General features: G+C 43.1%; 3 protein-coding genes across 4 annotated transcripts in view; 2 read left to right on the plus strand and 1 right to left on the minus strand.

Moving 5' to 3' along the window:
- Positions 1–821: 821 nt before the first annotated feature.
- Positions 822–22,175, plus strand: part of bckdha (branched chain keto acid dehydrogenase E1 subunit alpha) — a 33,084-nt gene continuing 11,730 nt past the window's right edge. The window contains exon 1 of the mRNA XM_030108024.1: positions 822–859. The gene's annotated coding sequence lies outside the window, so the exon portion shown is untranslated. The remainder of the gene's footprint in view (positions 860–22,175) is intronic.
- On the plus strand, positions 7,777–12,687 carry tmem91 (transmembrane protein 91). 2 transcript variants are annotated; one of them, XM_030108029.1, is made up of 4 exons: positions 7,777–7,939; positions 7,970–8,326; positions 11,352–11,498; positions 12,363–12,687. In XM_030108029.1, the coding sequence occupies exons 1-4, from the start codon at positions 7,856–7,858 to the stop codon at positions 12,516–12,518; spliced, it is 744 nt and encodes a 247-aa protein (XP_029963889.1). In that variant the 5' UTR covers positions 7,777–7,855; the 3' UTR covers positions 12,519–12,687. The 2 variants fall into 2 exon arrangements, with proteins under 2 accessions (XP_029963889.1, XP_029963888.1); XM_030108028.1 differs by having other exon boundaries at positions 7,777–8,326.
- Positions 16,692–20,912, minus strand: exosc5 (exosome component 5). Its single transcript, XM_030108030.1, has 6 exons — positions 20,785–20,912; positions 19,873–19,986; positions 18,917–19,038; positions 18,691–18,831; positions 17,589–17,678; positions 16,692–17,398 (listed from the first exon to the last, which is right to left on the minus strand). Exons 1-6 carry the CDS (start codon positions 20,879–20,881, stop codon positions 17,303–17,305), a joined length of 660 nt encoding a protein of 219 aa, XP_029963890.1. The 5' UTR covers positions 20,882–20,912; the 3' UTR covers positions 16,692–17,302.

The raw sequence follows: 22,175 nt of genomic DNA on the forward strand, positions 1-22,175 counted from the left end.
CACAGAGCTGCACAAACAGGAGAACATTGTGAGATATCGCCGGTCCCTGTACAGCGTGTCCCCAGATGCTCGCAAATCCACATAACTGAGCACTGAACACAACACACTCTGCAGAGAGGCTGGGGCTGTGTGCAACATATTGCAGATGGGTAACTTCTCATTCTTTGGGCCTCGCTGCACACGGGCACCAGCTGGGGCGAGCCGCGCGCGCGTGTGTGTTTATGTGCATGTCTGTGTGAACATGTGGGAGGCTTCAAAGAGTTTGTGTGTTGGAAAGGGCAAGATGATACAAGGCCGCATAGGACTGAATGTCTGTGAGTGCATGTAATGAGGGATATTAAGTGGTTCTCTGTGTATGTGTGTGTGTGTGTGCAGTTATAGTCAGGTTTGCTGATTAATGAGCTCACGCTGTCATACACACGTCCTGCACAGCCGGGATGGAGTAAACCCAGCGGCTGGCGTGACTGCACTCATTTGTTATTACAGAGTAATTCTGCGGAAGCCGTCTCCCCCTCTTCCCTGCAGTTTGAGACGACAGTAACATCCTTACTGCAAGGCACAGCAGCAATGCTGGAATTATCCCATCCAGTTATTATCAAGCCAAGCAGAGGAGCAGCTCTGAAATGGCAAATTAGCCTCTGCTTCATCTATCCTGCAGTGAGCGCTCCACTCCACGGTGAATGTGTTTCCATAGGAACATGGTGTTACTTTGAGCTTCACGAGCCGTGCAACGTTCTCCGCGCTCCTTTTTTTTTTTCTTCTCCTTTTTGCTTATCCTTTCTGTTCAGTTTCCTCTCCTCTTGTCAGTCACTCCACACACATCAAGGAAGAGAAAGGGAGAGAGAGAGAGAGTGAGAGAGTGAGAAAATCGTTTGGAAATGAAATCAATAGGGCCATTTAACCACCACTTGGGTTTCTCTTTTTTTTCTTCTTCTTCTTTTTTCGCTTTGGCATATCTTGACGCCTGCTCTGGTCTAATCAGACTGACATCACTGTATTTCAAGATGTCTTTTTATTAGAGCCCGCGGGCGTCGACAGCTCCAATTTCCTACAGCGACTGTGCCGTTTCTCTCCCGAGCACGTCGACTGGATCTGCATCTCCTTGATCTGTATCAGCTCAAATATTACAGCCATTACTCGCAGCACGCGTGTGTGAGCGTGTGTGTGTGTGTGTAAGCGTGCTGAGATACAAAGAGTCACTGTGTGTGTCAAAAAGACTGCAGATTTGTAAAATAAAAATAACAAATCTGTGACAATTAGCAGCAACAGTTCTGGATTCTGAGTCCAAGTTTCACTTTGGATGCACATTTCTATGTGGTAGAAACAGCCTTTCTTTTCACACAGCACCACAGCAGGCAAGCTTTCAGTTTTGTTCAGTTTTTATGGGGGCTTTACCAAAAGTATTGGCAGTGTTGTGGGGAAAAAAACGGAAAAAGATCAAAGCCAGAAAGCGGGATGGAAGTAATGGAGGGGGCTGAGTAGATGTGCGGTTGTGTACGAGTGTGACAAAACAGCAGACTAAAGAGGAGAGAGAGCAGTGAAGAGGATCTCTTGTAAAAGTGTCTGTGGTGATTTGCGGCGGCGTCCTTGCAGCCTCCCCTCTACCTGCCTGGATGTTTTATGAGCGTTGCAGAATCAGAAAAGGAGGCAGGCTTATAATACAGCTGACAGAAGTCTTTTTATGGCGGATGGGCAGAGGTGGTGGTGGAGGAGGGGGGTGGAGGGGGGTGGTGGGGGGAAGGGGGGGTGTAATAAAGCTGAGTGCATCTCTTCTGGAATGAAGCTGCAGCGATTGGGAGGGAGGAGGCGGGGGGGGGGGGGGGTCAGGAGAGACACGGGGCTGGTAAAGTGCTACAAATATTTGTGAGTGAGTGAGCACAAGTGTGTGTGTGCAGCGTGAAGCATATGTACGCTCACACACGCGCGCGTGTGTGTGTGTGTGTGTGTGTGTGAGGCGGTTTGCTCCCAGCGCCCGCTGACGTCACGGCGTTGAACAATCACTCAGCCCGCTCGGTAGAAGAGGCTCTCGTCCCTCCATAAGGCCGCTGGGAAATGGGGCCCTCGGCACCTCGCCGGCTGGAAGACGCCCAATTATCCCGCCTTCTTCCCCTTCTGCTGCGAGGTGTGTTAAAGCACGCAGCGGGTCAGTGAACGCATCTCCAGCCTGTGAAGCACTGGATACTTACTGATGACATATTATGTGGTTTGTTGAGATGACACTTTATTATTCTGAAAAGACCCTTAACTGCCGACACAGACTTCTTTTTCTTTTTTTCCTTCTTTTTCCTCTGTTCGTCTGAATTGTCGGCTTAATTCATTTTCTCCACTACCGACTCTCTGTTACAAATATGCAAGCTCAGACATATAAAAGTCTTAATGCATTATTCAGCGCTGCTGGCCAACGTCTTAAGTCATTTATCACATACTTACACCCTACAAGGGGGCGCCACATGCAACGTCCTGTAAGCAGCTTATCTGTGCAGTATCAGTCAGAGCTGGAGCGATTCCAGCACGAGGCTGGGAGGAGCAGGAGGGGGGGTTCAGGGATACCCTCAGTCTGGTGCACGTATCCAAATTCCTTCCTGAATTATTTTCACCACAGGGAGAGATCGAATGTCTCATACAGTGATTAAACCGAGACAGATCTGTCTTCTTTCATACAATCTACAAACTCAGAATGACTGTAAACTCAAGTAGTTTTTTCCTCTAACATGACGTACTGAAGCTTTTTTTTTTTTTTTAAACAAATTAAATATAATCAAACATTCCTTCAACTTTCAAGGCGAGCTACACTCTGAACACGGCTGTGCCATCCTCATCTTATTGCACTTTATCTGATTTCCTCTTATTTTTCTACAATTCACCTGAGTCATTGAAAAAATGTAGCTTAACAAGCCTGTGAGCAGAATTCACCCATGCAGCACTTTGTGACCGCTTTAGCAGTCTGGAAGCTCTTGGTCTAATCAATTTCACCAAGTCTCACACACACACAAACACACACACACACACACACACACACACACACACACAGCAGGTGCTGGTTCAAGGACACTACAACACATTACATCGACGGGGTCTTCTTCAGAGTGGGAGAACAAAACGCTTAAACTGCATTTCTCCCCGGAAACTCTCACACCGATTTTGTTGCACATCGAGTCGTAACTTAAATGAGACTGAGCTGGCACAATGAAGACCAGGACCGATCAGCATGAGCGAGGAGCAAGGGATGAAGAAAAGGAAAACAGAAACTGCTGTGGCAACAAGAGCAGACTGCGTGAAAGGAAAACAGTGCTGCCAACTTTCTCAGTTATCTATTTATTTAACAGGTATTCGCAGAAAAAAGCAACAAATCTAGAACTTTGAAAGACTTGACATTACAGCCTGCACTTTTATAATGAACATATTCATATTTAGACAAAAATAAAAAGGAACTGTGTGAGACATGAATTGAAAAAAATGACCAGGAAGAAAAGAAAAGCAAAGCTGTGACACTCGGATTTGATTTTGATAAATTACAATATAATTCTATCATTTCTGTACAGCATCATATTGTGTCAGTCATTGACGGTCAACCAGAAGAGCTGATGTTAAAAATAAGATTCAAAATGAAGACAGAAAAAGCCAAAGTTAAGCTTTTAAAGTGCCTTGGTGTGCAGCAGGAGGCAGGCGTAATCTCTGCAATGGCTGAAGTTGAAAATTTATGTAATGAGCTTCATTCTGAGGGCATCAATCAAACTGATGGTTCGTCTTTAGAGATTCTGTTGATGAGCAGGATTTTATTGCTGCTGCCTGAAATCTGAATCCCTCTTTTTTAATCAGCTGAATGCATCTTCCTGTTGTGTTTGTCCCTGTTCACGCTGTTGTGAACGCCGTCCTGCATTATACGTTCAATTGCTTAGAAAATGGCGCAAAAATTCTCAACAACATACAACAAACCCCTCCAAAAACAGAAACGACAAAACAAATCACATCTGATACATTATAAAAGCAGTAAATTTTGTGCCACTCAATGCATGAACCGACTTTATGCTGCAGATTTTAAGTAATTTCCTAGTTTTCTTCATCTAAATTCTTCCTCTTCTTTGCTTTTTGATCACTGATTACAGTCTCCATAGTGAAAAATGTGAAGTGGAAGTAAAAAAAAATATGGCTCAAGACCCTAAAGATCCTGGAAAAACAGTTTTGATCATTAATATATCAATAACATAAAACTGAGTTCTTTGAATGAATGTGGTCTTGGAATCGAGTACAGTTCCTGAAGCATATAAACTATTGTTTCTGGAAAAGATTATTTGTTAAACATTCTATGAAAACTCTTCCTTCATTACTCCATCACTGCCTCTTGACTGGCGGAAGTTTTTCAGTGTGAAAGAAAACAAATCAATTAATTCACCAAGAAAGAAATTAATGAACGATCTCCTTTTATTTTATTTATTTCAGCTGATTAAAAGGGATTTTTGTTTCAGTTCATATCCTCATTATGATAAACGTACTATCTCTTGATTGCGAACTGATTGTTGGCTGAAGACATTTTACGTCCTCATTCTTTAGGAAACTCTAAATTGCATTTTTAAAATAATATCTTGAGACTCTTCAGTCATTTCCACTGGATAATGATGTGCATATTAATGCAAGATGGAAACAATAACAGCCCTGTATTTTGAATAAACTGAAAGGTTTGTATCAGCTTGGTGTCTGAGCATCTATCAAGTCGTATGTTTTTTTATTTTCCAGACGTATTAAATGTAATGTTGGTGTCACTGGACTTGCATGGGGCTCTCTGAAGAGTTATCGAAGGATAATTCAAAGCTTCAGTTCGTGTCAATAACATCCTCATGTATCAAACTTGTTGAATCACAGAATCACACACATTTTGACATTTCTAGCTTTAATTGCTGACAAGCCCCTTAACGGATTTCGTAAAGGAGCGAATGTTCATAGTTGAGTACCAATATCATCCTATACTTATTGATGCTTCCAAGAGATGCTTTCCAAGAGAGAGATGTGAAAACCTAAAGGAATCGGCGAGTATCTCAATCTTTAGAAGAGCAATTTCATGTATTCTGTCATTCAGAAATGCACAATCTGAGAGAAACAGGAAGAAAGTTGACTGATGTGGTTCTTTCTCTCAGTTTTCTTTAAATTTATTCTTGCTTTGCTCTTGGTTTAAAATGCAATGAATGATTTATTTTATTCTTTTTTTTGGTATAAATGTAGCTTCCATTTGACTTTGCGCAATAGGTTCTGGTTGTTGGCTTGTAAAATTGTTTTATGACAGTTAGAAAAATACAGGTTGGCACTTTCGCCTCGACACAAGTGTGTCTGTTTAGTTTGCATGTTCTCCCTGCATTCGCATGGGTTTCAGGCTCATTATTTTACTTGGTGGCTGTAAATTGTGTGGGACGGTTCATGGCTGATTGCCTGCCTCTTTGTGTTTGTGAGAGTACGTGACAGCGAACACAAATACGGACACAAGGTCACAGATTAGATTCACATCAAGCAAAATAAACAGGAGATTCAAAGGACGAGGTCAGAAAACAGCCAAGGGTCAAAAGCAGACAGATTATGAAGCAGACGAGGACAAAAAAAAAACATTTTATAGCTCAAACTGGAGCGATAATGAGGCACAGCTGACCACAATCAGAGGGAACCAGGGTGAGACACCTGAGGGCAGATCCACGCCAACTCACTGAGAAAATTCCAACCAGAAGCAGAAACACCTGAAACACGAGGAACGAGACAGAACCCCTGATCCGCCCGGTCGCACGCAGCAGGAACATCTGCGACGGACTACTGGCCCGGTTCGTGCCGCGCTGTGTTTCATGAAAGGTTAATACAGACTCTGAGTTCAGCAGTTTGGTTCATGAGCTTTTCGCTTGAAGCTGAATCCAAGGTGACGAGAACGACTTCAACATCCGCACATCAATTAAATCAATGAGTAAACTGAACCAAGAAAACAGTCAATGTTTTAGTAGCAGCTGTGTGTCGGGGGAACATGCCAATTCAACTCACAGCATTAACATGAATAATGTGGGTTTACTGTGGAAGATGGACTGGTGTTTAAACAGTGTGTTATGTGTGAAGGACTGCATTGGAGTCGATTTATGTGTGCTGTCCCTTTACGGTGCGGACTCTCTTCTTGTCGCAGATTGATTTGTGGTTTTCCCTACAAAACATGCTGTGAAAGACTGAAGAATACAGTCTCACTGAAAGACAGACACACAACGAGAAACTCATTAAATATTGTGTCGTACTTTGTGTTTTATATATTCCTGCACACTTTTTCCCAACTTCATTTTTAAAGAGCATTATTAAAATACATGTTAGAAAATTCACAACAAGTTAAACCAAATTAGAAAACGCATTAATAAAAAAAAGAATTAACAAAATCATTAAAAAATGTCTGAATTATGAAAACCCTGATGGCCTTTGCGACTGACCCCTCCGGCTGTGACCTGAGAAGCGTTTCGTCTGCGTCTAACCTGTAATGTTCTGATCTCACTCCCTCTGTGAAAAGATTCACTTCATTGGCAGAAATGAGTCAGTGAGCTGAAAACAGAGGTGGTTTTGTTTCTTTGTGCTGCTCGCGGACTCGTCTCAGAAACTATTTTTGTCCGCTGAGTGAGTCTCGATGCGACCGTCCGCAGTCCTGTCAGCACCTCAGGAGCTGAGCGGGTTGAGGGAACATTTTGTTCTGGGGACAGCGGCGCGGTGACGAAGGTCACCGATGGCTGGCCGCGTCTCGTCTTATGCGATGTGAAGTTGACGTGCGAGTTGGGGCTGGGAGGATAATAATGGGACAGGCCGTCAGAAAGAGGCCGCTGTGCGCAGAGGGGCACGGTTCAGCCATGAGGCCTAAACATTTCGTGTGACCTTGTTCTTGTCTCCACAGACTTCGCCGTCCTCGGAGGTCACCTGGATAGAAAGCCGCCTGGATGCTCTTCCTGTCCCGACTGAGAGCCCTGAAAAAGTGGACAGAGTGCGTTAAAATTACGCATCTCGCCGGACTGCTGCAGCGAACCTACAGCCATTAATCAACATCACAGGACTTTGATTTCTTCATTATCGTTTCCTGCAGCAGCAGCAGCAGCGGAGCGGCCATGTTGGCGGGCCTGCTGCCCGGCCGACCTGCGCCATAGGATTCTATTTCTGGAGTCTCATTGCTTTTACAGATTAACTGCCCTCAAATACGGCCCCAATCCGTTGGTGGCGTCGCCGGCCTGACTGCTGCAGAAACGCCCCGCCACGCGTCAGTGCAGTCATCTGAAGGGCCCCGGCCCCTGGCGTCCCTCTGGAAGAGGAGCGCTGTTTCCCCGCAGACGGACAAACACGCGGCTGCATGTCGTGACTGCTTCCTCTTCTTCTTCTCGTCTGTTCTGACCGGAGCAGCTGAAGGGAAAGATTGACATCTAGATTAAAACAGTATTCATCACGAGAGACTTTTCCCTCGGTCCCTACAGGGAATTTTACTCTGAAAGCCCTTTGTTGGCTGTTTTCATTAGCCGGCGCGGGGCTCATCAAGGTCCTTCATCATCAAAACTGACATTGCTCGAGAGCAGAAGTAGCCGACATTTGCAGATCTGTGAACGCACGCACTCCCGACAATGTGAAGCTGAAGACAAGGGACAAAAGTCTGAATCACAAAGCTCTGAAAATATTACTGGTGACATGTGAGGAAAGAAAAATCCTGAATCACTCAGCACAACTTCAACCCAACATCTCGTAGAAACAACAACAGCAAGAAGGAGACTCAGGACTGAATCTCCCTAGCTTCAGGAGGGAGACGCTCTGCCGGCCAGGTCCGTTTGCTGGTTGATGTGGTGGCCTCCTGTGCGGCTGGTCTTTAAAGAGAGGGATGGAGCGGCTAGATGAGCTGGAGCACCCTCTTCTGGGAGAAAATCCCAACAACAGCCGGGCAGCAGGGCCGCGGCCGGCGCCGGGGCCGGGTCAGGGTCAGGGTCAGGGTCAGGGTCCGGTGACGGGTCAGGCCCCGGGCGGGATGTTCAGGGGCGTCTTGGTGAAGTGTGAGGAGGACCGTGCCTACCCCCCCTTAGCGTGGAGCAACTACTGCGGACATCCTCCTGAGCTCCAGCAGCAGCAGTTCTTGGACCCGTGCTCCTTGCCTCGCACGCTGGAGTCCTACTACCCGGCGGGGCCCCTCTGGGGCCACACGGACTCCCTGCTCAGCAAAGACTACCTGGAGACCACCTTCGTGGACATCCGGCCCGGCTCCACGCTGGAGAGGAAGCTGCTGGCCGAGACGCAGGACTTCCACAGCGTCTCCTACAGCATGGACGACGAGGACGACCTGCTGCCGGACTCCGACGTAAGACTGACACCATGTTTACTAAATCCATATTCACACCTCTTAAACACATCAGGGAACCGCAGACAGACAGATAATCACACACTCACATTCACCAGGCTGTCTGCACGAAAAAATAATCCATGCACGCGCAGGGAGAACATGCAAACTACACACAGAAAGGGGTGCATTTCAGTATTTTAGCCTAGTCCAGCTACAGATTTTGAAATGTGCTTAAAATATACTTTAAATCAGTATCTTCAAGCATTTCTCCAACACTGATCACTAAAATCAAGGTTTATAAGAATAACTGTGATCAAGTCTCTCTCTCTCGCAATGAACTTATTAATAGAAATGATGTCTCTCTTTTTCATCAGTGTTCTTTTAATGTCTTTCTAATGTGATATTTTTCAATTCATTAGAGCTGAAATCAATTTACATTTTGCTTTGATAACTGTAGTTTCTATTTGCAGGAGCCAAAGTTTAAAAAAGAAAAGTTTCCAGGAAGATAAAATCTGCAGTTCTTCTCCTCCTCTTCTCCGCTGTCACGTCATCTCATTTATAGCACCTCGTGTTTGTTGCATTAAAAGTGGGCTCCTGCTCCCACTGCAGGATCTGGGAGGCAGAGAGGAAACTAAAATAGACACTCGAGTGATACATTGAAGGGCAGGCTGCAACTCAATGCTTATTGTTACAAGAAAAAAAAAGAAAAATCCAGATTACGTAAAGCTGCTCCCCTGCTGCAGAGCAGGTAATGAGTCCACAGCAGCGAGGATGGAGGATGCCACTTCTATTTCATAGATCACTGAGCAAAACCCACCTTGGAGTGAAATGTAAATCGCCTATAAGACTCTGAGCGTGGTGACGTGATGTTTAGGAAGTCGGTATCAGAATGCATGCAGAGTCACATTAAAGACTTCCTTTCGGCTCTGCCAAACTATATACAGTATATATATTCTTGATTCAGGAGATGCTAAAGCAGAAACACACACACACATTGCCACAAAGTCTGGGAGTGTGTTCTACAAGGACAAAAGAGGCTGTTTTTATTGTGAATGCAGGCTGAGTGCAGCGATGCAGAGGCTCGGGCTGTGAGAATAAAACCTTGCAGTGACCTCGAAGAAGAACAACAACACATCTCCTCTTCTATTTCACTTCACAGGCTGTGGGTGAGGAGGACTTCCCCCACGAAGCTCCTTTTTGATGATTAATTGTTGGTGGAGAGCAGATCGATATCATGAGAGGGCGAGAGCGGGGTGACCTGTGTGTAGCATTCAGATGGGACACATTAGAAACAAAGCCGCAGATGGAGGACGTCAAAGCCATGCGCCATAAAGTCATTACCTCACAACTGATTACTGTTATGAAATAAATTACACATGATCAGGTTGCTCCACTGGCTGAATCTGATTATATTCTCGGTGGACGTAAAAGAACACATCAATCTGATCAATCTATCCACTGTTCATGTAACCCGGTCAATCTGATCTGACAGAATTTAAACTGACAGAACAAATGACCCTGTTAGAACTTCGAATGACCTACAACTGATTTCTGATCTGAAAATCTTTATGCTTTTACAATTTCTGTGAGTTTTTCTTATTATTTTCAGCTATGTGTCACAGTAATGCTTTTTCAAGCAACTACACCCTGTTTTTCTGTAACTAGTAAAGTAAACTCACTACTTTTATAGCCAGCACAGATTTTTCATAACTTTCTGTAACATTGCATTATTCATATTTTGCCTGATGCTAAAATCTGCAGGACCAAATAAACAGCAGAGACTATTTTAACAGGAACGGTGAATGTCATAGAAGTATTTAAAATGTCCCCTTGTGAACTGAACTTCAAAATACTTTCTATTTCTGTCCGCTCAAGACAAGCACGAAGCATCTGCCGAAACGCTACAGAAGAATCATTTGAAAGTGGATCTCAAGCTCAAATTAAACCAGTGAAGTAATGTGACAGGGTTGTAGTGAGGGAGGAAGTCAGATTGAATATACAGATGTTTCAAAAAGATCCATGAGTCACGAATCGCCCGCGGTCAGCAGAGCCCGAGCGCATCCCAGCTAACCCCATTCAGTCACATTATCTCTCAGGCACCAGCAAAGTTCTCCTCTTACTGCCAAAGGAACGTAAACACAACACGAAACGCCACAATCAATACAGCCTGATAGCTTTTGCTTTATTTTCAGGAATTAAATATGGCTTATTTAAAATATAACTGGGTCCATTAATAAGAAATATGTTAAACAATTTGTTTGTGTATCTTATGATGGAAGAAGAAAATATTCTGTTTTGAAAAAATCACTTTTAGTAATCGTGACAAAACAAACTGCAGTTAAACATTGATGGTACTGAAGTGTAAATGATTATCCTAAAACTGGACTAATGAAATGATAAACAAGATAAGGTCATAAAGTGGTTTAAAAACCAGATCAAGCAGAATTATTCTACCAAATATGGATAATAAAATAAGATTAAGTGTGAATTAAATGACAGGAAATAAATAAAGCAGACGAAATATACATACATGTGTACCTTTGTACACTAAGTGAATAAGTATATTTGTTTAGTCTAGCATATTGGATATAAGATAGTTCTAATAAATATAAATGTGTCTGACGTCCAGAGCTATGAGCTGCTGTGACGCTAAATCAAATGTGCTTTATTATTCTCAGCACCTTCAAATAGCATTTAAATAAATCAGAAGGTTGTTTCTTTGTTCCCATACAACCCATAAATCTCACTGTGAACCATTCTGAGGACAAACGCTGTCCTTGAAGTCTGGGTGGAAACTTCCATTGTGTTTTGTGAGGCAGTCTGAGTAACAGGTACATTATTGACTGGAGAGAAAAAAAAATGATTGAGCTTTATTTTTCCCTGCGGAATTCTTCTGGAAGCAGAAACCTGAAGGACAAATAACTGACAACTTCACCCAACAAATCCAAAATGAAGTCCACAGCCAGCACAAGATGCCTTTCTACGTATTCCAGTGGTTCGTCTGACCTGAACTCAACTTGAGTGCACTCTGTTTGAATCCCAGGACTCTTCCATTGATGACTTCAGTGATACAGACAGCGAGAGCAACTTCCCCCTGATGATCCCTCAGGACTACCTGGGTCTGGCCTTTTTCTCCATGCTCTGCTGCTTCTGGCCCCTGGGCATCGCCGCCTTCTACCTTTCACAGAAGGTACACACACACACACACACACACACACACACACACACACACACACACACACACACACACACACACACACACACGGACACAGGGCTGATGAGATGTAAACTGGCACTGCGGCTCACAGCTGAGGGTTGGTTCTTACTTTCTGCTGCGTGTGAGCAAACCGACAACAGGTCCGACATTTTCTGGTCTGGTGCAGATGAAGACCTCATGAAGGATTTTCCTTTTGTTACAGTCCTTCAGGTTAATACACACTAAGATCGAGTCTGAATTTTACAGCAGATAAAAACGAATTCACGCGTTCAGGTATGTGGATGAATGTGAACCGAGGGCCGTCTCTTCAAACACGAAGCTGAAAGAAACGGAGTTCTCATTAGTCTCTATTACCGACGGCAGTGTGAAAAAGCCTCACACCTCTATCTGTATTCGCCAGAGGCCTCTGTTCTAATACAGGCATCCTTCCAGCAGAGCAGAGAGGAGCTAAAAATCCCATTTACACTTTTGCAAAGCTAACCGGCAGTAAGCTGCGGAGGCCTTTTGAGCAGATCAATGGCCTTCGTTAAGGTTTAATTAGAGTCATAACAAGGAACCTCAAGGTGATAGATTTCCAATATTGTTGAGTGCTTCCTAAAACGGGGGTCAGAGTCAAAGGCAAGCACTGGGGGGGGAGGAGGGAGGTGAAAGTGATGAATGAGTCACGAATGGCGGCTGTGATTCAGAGATGGAATATAATACGGGCTTAGTGTGTGATTGGAGTGAGTGCAGGAGGGAAGCGGATGCCGGAGGAGACAGTGACAAATGATGACAAATGCCCCCCTCTCCTATTTATTTCTCCCTCCTCTAAATCCTGATCTCGCTGTGTCTCCCCAGACCAACAAGGCTTCGGCTCAGGGGGATTTTCAGGGGGCGAACGCGGCGTCTCGTCAGGCGCTGTGGCTCTCCGTGCTGTCCATCGTCTTCGGGATCATCACGTACATTTGCGCCATCGCTGCACTGATTTCCTACCTGTCTGGAAAGCCACCCTAAGAGCCCCCCCCTACTCCCACCCCACCCACTCTCTCTCTCTCCAACTCCTGCACAATAAACAGACTCGTCACACGTCTTCACGTCACACGTTTCACCTGTATGATAATCACAGTGTTCGTCCATCGACCCGTCTCAACGTCTGTCTCGTCTGTTCCAGCTGGAAGGAGCAGCAATCAAAACTGAGCTGCTGATCATATTCACTCCTGTTTGGATCTGGATGTTGCTCACACATGGAAAAAGAGTCATAGACAAACACAGTGTCACTTTATGTCCAAGACTTAGTCTGTAAGTGTCTTTTGATTTGTCCTTTGAGGATTTACATGAGTGTCTGTGCTGTAATGGTAGCATTCCTTAAGTTCAACAAGAAGAAACCTGCAGCACACGCAGATGTTTCCACAGTGTTGTGGATGGCAGTGGATGGAGAACAAGGAGGGGAGCGAGTGGCCTCATCTGCCTGGAATGGAGCTGAGCGGAGGACGGTGGAGATGGGAGTCTGTGGATTTATGAGAAGGTCGCCAAGAGGACGCGGCGTCGGATAAATCCTAATGGACTCTGCTTATGGGGGGGCCGAGCCGCTGCCGTCGCTCCGAGGGGGGTGAAGGCCGAAAGCCTCAGTTTCATCATGTTCACAAACGTATGATGAGCCCGAGACGGTGAGACCGACGCAGCGCTGCAGACGTACGCCCAGGGTTCAGTCAGCCGTTCACCTGCAGAAACATCCGCGTCTGCTTCGTCTATGCCAAGTTCATCAAGTCATTTTATGTTTAAATACACTAAAAAAGAAACTGATAAATACATAGAGTGCCATTATATAAGATAATAAATAGAAACAAGGAGTTCAGTGGTTTAAAAATGAAATGCAGGGTCGAGTTATGGGTTGAAGGAAACTTTTTCTATGTATATAAACACACACGCACACACACACACACACACACGACAACAGGAGGACCGCAGACCTATGAAAAGTGCCAAAATATTGAAGAAACTCTTAAGGATTATCCTTTTATGAGCTGTTCTATTAATAGAAGCAACCAGGACATTACACCAAGTTTCCCAATATAGATTCTGCTATTTTCTCCTAAAAGAAGCTGGACTGAAATCCTTCTGGAAGCTGCTTTTTAAAGAGGACTACTTTCAAAAGTAGTCCATTGACACTTTTGTGTAAAAAAAAAACAAAGGAAAATGGTGCATTCATGAGAAACTGGTCAATAGCATCGAGGAGTTGTTAACCTGGAAGTTCCCAGTGGGAAAGCCGTTCTCTCACATGAGTAATCAACCAGCCTTAGTTACATATTCTTAGTTATCTGGCTTAAAACTGCAATATTTTTGTATTTATAGAAGCAACGTCTATCTTGAGTTTGTAGATTATGTTGTCTTTAAAAGCATCATTTCATTTTTCTTTTAGTTGATGTAGGTAAAACTACTTTGGCTTTCCGTGGTTTTTTTCTTTTGCCGTTGTATGGACGGTCTTGAGTTCCAATTGCTAACTTTCTTAGATCCCTGTTCAATGGATGCACATTTAACATTGATTATAGAAGACAAAAAAACGTGTCCATCAGCCATATTATGCACGAGTAATGGTGCCTTTGTGATATTAACCAAAACCTGAGGAAAAGCTGGAAAAACTAACCAGGCTTCATCAGTAATTGTAGTTATAAAGTTAATCAAATAAACACGGTTTTAGGTAGAAATGCGGGGTCAATATCATTGAGTTTGGCTTATAAAGCTGAACTAAATATCTTGAAATGTTTCTGCAAGTTTCTGTTATCTGAATGCCTCTAACTGGGAAGATGTACTCTCCCTGCTGGGAACGTTCTATGTTCCCAGTTTCTTGAACGCACCATTACCATTAAGATAAAGGTGGAAAAAACATCGCAAAAAAATTTAAAAAAGGAGTTGTGAAGACTTTTAGGAATGAGCAATATGCTGTTATGGTGTGTTCACGAGAAACTGGGAAGTAGGAAAATAAACATCTGAAACTCAAAACTTTCCAATGAAAAATAGAAAGTTTCTAAAATCTTAAAGGGATACTTCAACATTTTGGCAAATTGGCCCATTTAGCGCAATTCCTTAGTCATCTCGAACAGCATACTTACTGTTTTTTGTGAGAGCGAGCTGTTTATTCAGAGGTGAGTCGAGGAGGTATTCAGAATGGACACAGTGGAAGTGGGTGGTATTTTTGCTTCCCCTTGTCAAAGTCATCAAATACAAAATCCAGCAGCCCCCAAACACTTTGGTGGACACGTTATAATCCGCACATTCACTTCGCTGTGAAATATTAATGCAAAATTACGAGATTGAGTTGTTTATGCGAAGATTGCTAAAGCCAAGTTTACACTTGCACGATTCTGTGGCACGCATTGCCACGAATCGAGTCGCAAACGGTTGCAAACCACTCGTAAAGTGGCGTGAAGTGTGCGTAAACCCGTCGGGACTGCGTGCCATGTCGGGACGAAAATTTTGAAATGTTCAAAATTTTGGTCACGACAAAATATCGCGAACCGGCCGTGAACTATGTGCCAACCGTCCGTGAACTCCTTGTGAACGCGTCGGGACAATGCGGGAGAATGCGTGCCAGTCCTGGCCACCGGCGAGTACCCGGAAAAGGGCCCCATGCGGGGGATTTTCGACCCACTGTCGCTGCAGCATCAAGTGTAGCGTCTTTAATTTGTCATTGAAATTGACTGATGTCAGCCGTCCGTCGGGGCCCCCTTCAGCTCGGGGCCCTCGGCAGCGCCTTTTCTGCTGCTCTTCAACACAGAGCAGCTGCAGGTACAGGATCTTCTCTTCTCCGCAATGATGGTGTCTCTGGCATTCAGCATGTTGTCTGTTCCACAGCAAATCCAAATATGACCGGGGGTTGGGGAAGCCCCCTTTTTACTTGTATATGACGTGCGCAACCACATCGTGCCAATGCGGGAAGCTCGTAAACTATGTGCAAACTATGCGTGAATGCGTCATGAATGCATCGTGCCAGTTCGCGACACTGACGGGCGCGTTCGTGAACTGTCCGTGAACTGTGCGCCAACTGTCCGTGAACTGGTCATGAACTGTGCGTTAACTAGTCGTGAACAGTGCGGGAACCTGCCGGTTCGTGACTCCAGATTGGCACGCCTTTCCACGACAACATCGTGGCTAAAAGTTGTGCAAGTGTAAACCTAGCTTAAGATGGAACTACTTACAAAGCATGGCGTCTGGGCGTAGTGATCTCAAAAGAAAAAGTAGTTCCCAGTATTTGCTTCAGTGTTGTAACGCTACAATATTATTTGTTGGTGTTCCACAGCGTCGTGAATGTGCGGATTATAACGTGTCCACCAAAGTGTTTTGGGGTTGTTGGATTGTGTATTTGATGAGTTTGACGAGGGGGAACAAAAATACCATCCACTTCCATTGTGTCCGTCCCGAAAACCTTCCCCGACTCACCTCTTAATAAACAACATCTCGCCCTCACAAAAAAAGTAAGTGTGCTGTTCGAAATGACTAAGGAATTGTGCTAAATGGGCCAATTTGCCAAAATGTTGAAGTATCCCTTTAATATGAAACTTACCAGAAGAACAGCAATGAGAAATGGGTGCAGCCCTTATAATGAAGTAGAAATAGCTCCAGTTAATGCCTAAAGCAGCACCTAAAGGCATAGAAGCAGTCGTACCAGTATAATAACTTAAGTTCTGTTGACTTTTTCTGGCCGTCATGTGAACACAGCCACTGGGGAAGGAAGGAAGGCCTTGCTTGTCCCAACAGGTCATATCCTCAGCTCAATGAAGGGAGTTAAATCCAGCAGAATGAAAGCCATCAGCCACATGAGTCAGTCAGTCCCATCACAGCAGAAACCTGCATGGTGAGCTGGTGACAGACAAACCTGCTCCGAAGCTTCAGGTCCAACTTTTATTTTTGCGAGAACAGCTTTGATAAAAGACGCCCCCCCCCCACCCGCCCGTCCTTGAGCCATACTGGTTTGTGCTTCAACGTGCCATGAAACAAGCCGTAAAGACAGGAACTCCAGTAGATGTTTAAGCTGAGAGGTTTTCTATGTAGATGTATAGTTTTTATAGACTCCACAGCTGACTCTAAGTCACCCAGATGAACTACCTTGCTCCCTGCAGTCCCAGTGTTGTTGTTATCCAGACCGAGCTCAACACTACAGTATGGTCACTAGAAGTGGTATTTGTGGTTTCTCTGTGTGTAAAAAAAAAACCCTCGCCGGCCACCACTGCTGCACTGACCGTCCACACACAGCGTCGTACTGTTCTGACAATCCTGAACCTTCAACTTCCAACTCCACCGGACATTTAAACCAACAAAAATAAAGAGATATTTGTATTTATAGCCAAGATACGACAGTCAGTCATTTATAAGGAGCATTTATCATGGACTGCCTTGACTGATCAGGCTCTGGTGCGATTCGGACGACGAGCAAAGTGGACAATTTATGGCGTCTGTCGGCGGAGGTTGAAAGGTCGCAGCAAATGAAATTTGTTGGTTAAAGAGACACTCGGTTACTTCCCAGGTCACATCCTTGTATTACTTGTAAATAATAAAGTGAAAGAGAATCTATGAATCCCAATAAATGCACTTGTTTGACATTCATCTGGTTTCTTTTCACTCCGATGGTTTAAAGCGTCGCCTCATAAACACGCCGCCCACAGCGCAGCGGGCCGCATGGATCCAAGCAGAGCCGCGTCAAGGCACACGCTAAATGTTTTATTAGAACATCAGCAGCCATCGTGTGTGTTTTTTTCTTTAAAAAAAAAAAAAAAAAGGAAAATAGGAAGGCGGCTTTTTCATCAGAGGTTTTTGGAGTATCGCCGTCTGACTGAGTCTCTGTAGAATTGGAAGATCTTCTCTGAAGCTTTCTGGCTGACAGCGATGCACTGCTGCAGCTGTGGGACGAGAAAAAAAAAAAACACAATCACAACGATCTTTGGAATGAGTAAAGAAATCAGCTTTTTGGTCAACTAGTAGAGGACCGAAAAGAAAAATTGAAAGAGCGTCCAAATACAACAGCATCCAAACCAGATGAGCCAGAATCACATGTTTTTGTTTTTCAAGATAAATGCAGAGCAGACTGACCTCATGGACTGAAAAGGATCCTTTGGTCGACGACATCAAGACTCGACGTTTGGCGCAGTCGATCGCAAAGGTCATCAAAGCTCGACTTTCCTTGTTAGAATGGAGCAACACATTTACAGATTTAAGGGAGGTTGAAGCAGCTGACCAAAAACACAACTCAGGGGGTTTCTTAAAAACAAACTGTTCTTTATAATGTTGCAAAATGCTGCAAATGAGGATCCAGAGGGGAAATATTTCCCTATTCTGCTGAATTAGAAACATTTAATAAAATTCAACCATTGAACCTTTTGAACAGACTCAACTGTGGATTTGATGCACAAGCATGGAAGAAAAAGTATCACTCATGAAAATTAGTTTAAAACTGACCTGTTCTTCAGTACGATCAATTATCACCATGTAAACCCTTCTTCAACAGTGAACCTCGACAGCTCATATTACGAGGAATTACTTCTACTCACTGCTAAGCAATGTGAATAAATACACTATTTTTTTGGGTTTGTTTTTGGTCCTCCTTTGTCCAGGACCCATTTGTATTCAGTCACTCATACTGTGAGAGACGAGCTCCCTCTAGTGACGGAAGGCGGAATGTTTCCACAGAACAGGGAGATGAAATGAACACTTTCTCAAAATAGCATTAAAAATTACAATAAAAAATACCATTAAAAACATGATACTTATATTCAGAATAAACACTATCTTTCCTTTACTTCTGCCCCTTGCAGTTAATGCACTTAGGATATAAACACTTTTACGATAAAACACACGTTTGGATGAATCTCAGTGCCTGTTATGAAGCTTTGTACAGTGTGGCTACGGCAGACGAGATCATAAAAAATTATTTCTAATATTAGGACTAAACTCTGAACGTTTAATCAAGTAAAAATTCAGTTACTGTGTGCTCAGGTTGGATAAGAGGAACTTGGAAAACTCAACATTTTCTCAGGTAATAAACACTGAAAAAGGTGTAAAAAGAACTTTTAAATATTCCAGCTTTTTATGAACATTAGAATATTTGCTTTGTTGCTTACACTAATTTTCACTCAAGCAGTTATTCCTCTGGATGCTCAGGTGTTTTTTCCTGCTTGTGGACTCTCAGGTTTACCTTTTCCTGAGCGGCGGTGGGGTCGGTGATGATCTGTCCGTCCGTGTTGATGGCACAGGTCACTCCGCAGAAGAGGCAGCTCATGGGTAACCCTGCGTCCATCAGGGCCATGCAGGCCGCATTCAGAAAGCAGGACAGGAGCTGAGGAGCAGCTCAGGGAAAAAACACTCACTCAAGGAGCTGAATGTCAATGCGTGGAGCGGCGGAGGTGCTGAATGAAGGATACGGAGCCGTCGTCGTGCAACACCTGGAGGACGAGGGTGAGGGACGAGCGAGGGTGAAGGGACAGAAGCAGAGACGCCTCGCAGGTCTCTCGTATACACTGCTCCTGTGATCGCTCCCGCACGGCTGGAAAAGACAAAGAAAGAAAAGTCAGGGCGCTGACTGGAACCCAGCAGTTTCTACAAAATGAACAATAGTAACTTCCTGCAAAATAAAAGCTGAATTCATGTCATCTATAGAGGCTTTTAAGTAAACAGGACATGTGTGTACATCAGTGTGTTTCTTAAAATCCTACACTTCTGATTTGTTCACATGCCATTGATGAGTGTTAAATGTGAGATCTTTTAGCAATACGCGGAGAAAAGTCGACATTCTTTATAACTAACTTGATTTGAAAATACATAAACAAAACAGTTATCAAATCAAATCCAACTTTATTTGTAAAGCACTTTTTCATATTTATAAAAACAACGCAAAGTGCTGAAAAGTAAAAACAGTCATAAAGACAAAACAATAAAAACCGCACCATCAATTAGTATACACCAGACACACACACACACACACACACACAGAACAAACACACTCCCAATTTTTTGCACACAGCAAAGCAGAGGAGACATGGCATGGCACTAAGCATCATGGGAAAACAGTAAAAAAAAAAAACTGAGTAAAAAAATAAAATAATTAAATCAGTATCTAAGATAAGAATGATCTTACCTTTATTCTTATCAGTCAATGTTTTATTGGTGTAAACTCAACACTTGATTGTTTGAGCTCTGACTTGCTTGGCAACAGCTATCAATGAATTATTCTCATATCAGGGGTAAACATGCCTCTTTTGAGAACTGTCCAAAGACAGTCTAGTAAGCACTGCCTACAGTATGTTAAGGTCAATCATAGTCAATCCAACAGTTTCTCAGGTGACACACACTGTACAGACTCCCTCCAATCAGAGCTTACTTGGCAGTCCAACTTTAGGCTGTATCAACACCTCCAGCGTCGCCCGGTCATAGATTTCCTTACTGACCTTGACCTCAGCTGGTCCGTACACTCCAGCCATCACACTTGTGTCTCCTAATTATTCGGAAGAAGAAGAAAAGCACGTCATTGATTTTTTAAAAAAGAAATATTTTAATCAAAGCAAAAAGTTAAAAGAAAAACCAAGATTGAGAATCTCAGACTCAGACTCCGTTATTGTCACTCGATCCACTTCAGGGGGAGTGAAATATTGTTTCTCCGGTCTCAGTGCAAAAGTAAAAGCTAGGAATAAACATTAAACAGTACTGAAATAGTGCTTAAATATATAAATATAAAATATTATAGCTAGAATAGTTATAAAAATATAAACATGCATATGTATGTATATACACATACATACCCTATATAAAACCTGTACCAGAGAACTAAAAGTTTACACACAAGAATGAATGAACTTTTTAAAGCAGAATAAAAGGACAAAGAAAACTGGATGAGGAGCTCCTGCTCAGCTTGGACAATTTTCTCACAGGCCATCGTGGACAGATGGATTTATGGTGAAGCAGAGACATGATGCATCAGGTATTCTGTCACTTGATTTCATAAACATTACTTTGAAAGAACCTTGAAGGACACTAAACTCAAGTGCAAACAGAAGCTGCTGCAAAACGTGTGCCACTGGTGGTGTTGTAACAGCCATTTAAAGACATTAGTCTTCGGTAAAATGTTGTCTTCTGCACACGTCTGAAACCACTTCCAGCCTTGATATCGGGCTAATATCATGTTGGAATAAACTGAACTGAACGTCAGGACGCGGCGGGGTCTCAGTAAAACTCAGGTTCTGTGTGCTGATTGCAAAAAACGACACAAATGAACAGTCAGAGGTTGTACTCTTACCCTGCACAAAGGACGCGGAGCCATCAGGTCTAGATAATAAGTTCTGTTCGCAGCCAAACTCTCTCAGAGAGACTTTAGATGATTCGCAGACCTCCATCACGATGCTTCCACAGGGAGGCGGCGTGTCGCAGGAGAATGACGTCAGATGTTGCTACGGCTCATATTGATGCCATGGGAACTACACGTTTCTTCAAATTATAAATTACCACAAAATATTTACCAATTTTCAAAAATACTTTTATATCTGTATTAACTCCGCTAATGTAGTAATGAAACATTTGCTCCAAATGTTAAATCGACGCCTCTAAAATAATCCAACTGTGGGAGGCTTTAGATGTTACACGTAGAATAGAATAGAATAGAATAGAATAGAATAGATAAATTCAGAAGAGTTGTCTTGCTGTTAAGACAAGACAAGAGAAATTTAGTAAAACTCAATCTTTAGCATTCCTTGAGTTTTCATAAAAATAAGTTTGTAGATCCTAAAAAAAAGAAAAGGACAGAATTCATAAAGCTTAAACATACTCAAACATTATTGTATTTCACATTTAAGTGTTCATGATGTCACATAATTCTACCATTCTAACAGTTTTTATATTTATTATTCTTAGAAATGTTTATGAAGATTTTGGACATTTCTTATGTATTTTACCTTTGAAGGGAATTTGAAAAGGTCATGGCAGGTGAAAGCAGGGCAGATAGTTTTGTAGTCAAGAACCACAAATTGTTGTAGTCCAGTTTGAATTCAGTAGGGGAGTTCATCTTTGGGGAGCCTATAAGTTCTCCCACTGCATAAAAAGGGTCCAAAATCTTTAATTTCAGGCTGATTTGTGATTAAATGATCCTGAGGTGAGAATGTGAGTATCTGACTGTGACAGGATTGATGGATGTGTTTTAGCTTTTAACATCACAAGGATATATTGAAATTTTACATGGCACATTTTGATTTGAGTTGAGTTGTATAAGATTTTCTTGCAGACAGCTTTGGGAGTTCCCTGCATTGAAGCCTTCAGTCCGATCATAATGTGTCACTGTGAGAAAGCTTTCAGCAACATTCTGATAACTGATGCTTTATAAATCAGGAATGACAGTAATACTTGGTCAGCGTTGTTCTGCTGCAAACTGAAGACCTATTTATGACAAGTGATTAACAGCTGTGAGATGGTTTATGCTCCAGTGAGGAAATTACAATACTGCTTCACCTATAGTGGATGAGATAAAAGTCAGATAAATCTGACCTTTGGTACAAAAGCTTTGACCTCAAATGTACAGTAAATCTGGATCAGTTGCAGATCCACAAATCTGGATAAACTGTTTTACACTGAACATCAAAGCTTGTTATTATATCTAAAATATTGTGCTGGTGTTTAAAACTGGGGGTAAACAATTAG

Source organism: Salarias fasciatus, chromosome 14 (assembly GCF_902148845.1).
Source record: "Salarias fasciatus chromosome 14, fSalaFa1.1, whole genome shotgun sequence".
Classification (NCBI taxonomy): Eukaryota; Metazoa; Chordata; class Actinopteri; order Blenniiformes; family Blenniidae; genus Salarias; species Salarias fasciatus.

Coding starts and splice junctions, on each gene's coding strand:
- tmem91 (XM_030108028.1), top strand. CDS start 7,856: ATGGAGCGGCTAGATGAGCTGGAGCACCCTCTTCTGGGAGAAAATCCC. Junction 8,327..11,351: donor ACCTGCTGCCGGACTCCGAC/GTAAGACTGACA, acceptor TTTGAATCCCAG/GACTCTTCCATTGATGACTT. Junction 11,499..12,362: donor CCTTCTACCTTTCACAGAAG/GTACACACACAC, acceptor GTGTCTCCCCAG/ACCAACAAGGCTTCGGCTCA.
- exosc5 (XM_030108030.1), bottom strand. CDS start 20,881: ATGGAGGTCTGCGAATCATCTAAAGTCTCTCTGAGAGAGTTTGGCTGC. Junction 19,039..19,872: donor GCCTAAAGTTGGACTGCCAA/GTAAGCTCTGAT, acceptor TGTCTTTTCCAG/CCGTGCGGGAGCGATCACAG. Junction 17,679..18,690: donor CCACCGCCGCTCAGGAAAAG/GTAAACCTGAGA, acceptor CATTCTAACAAG/GAAAGTCGAGCTTTGATGAC.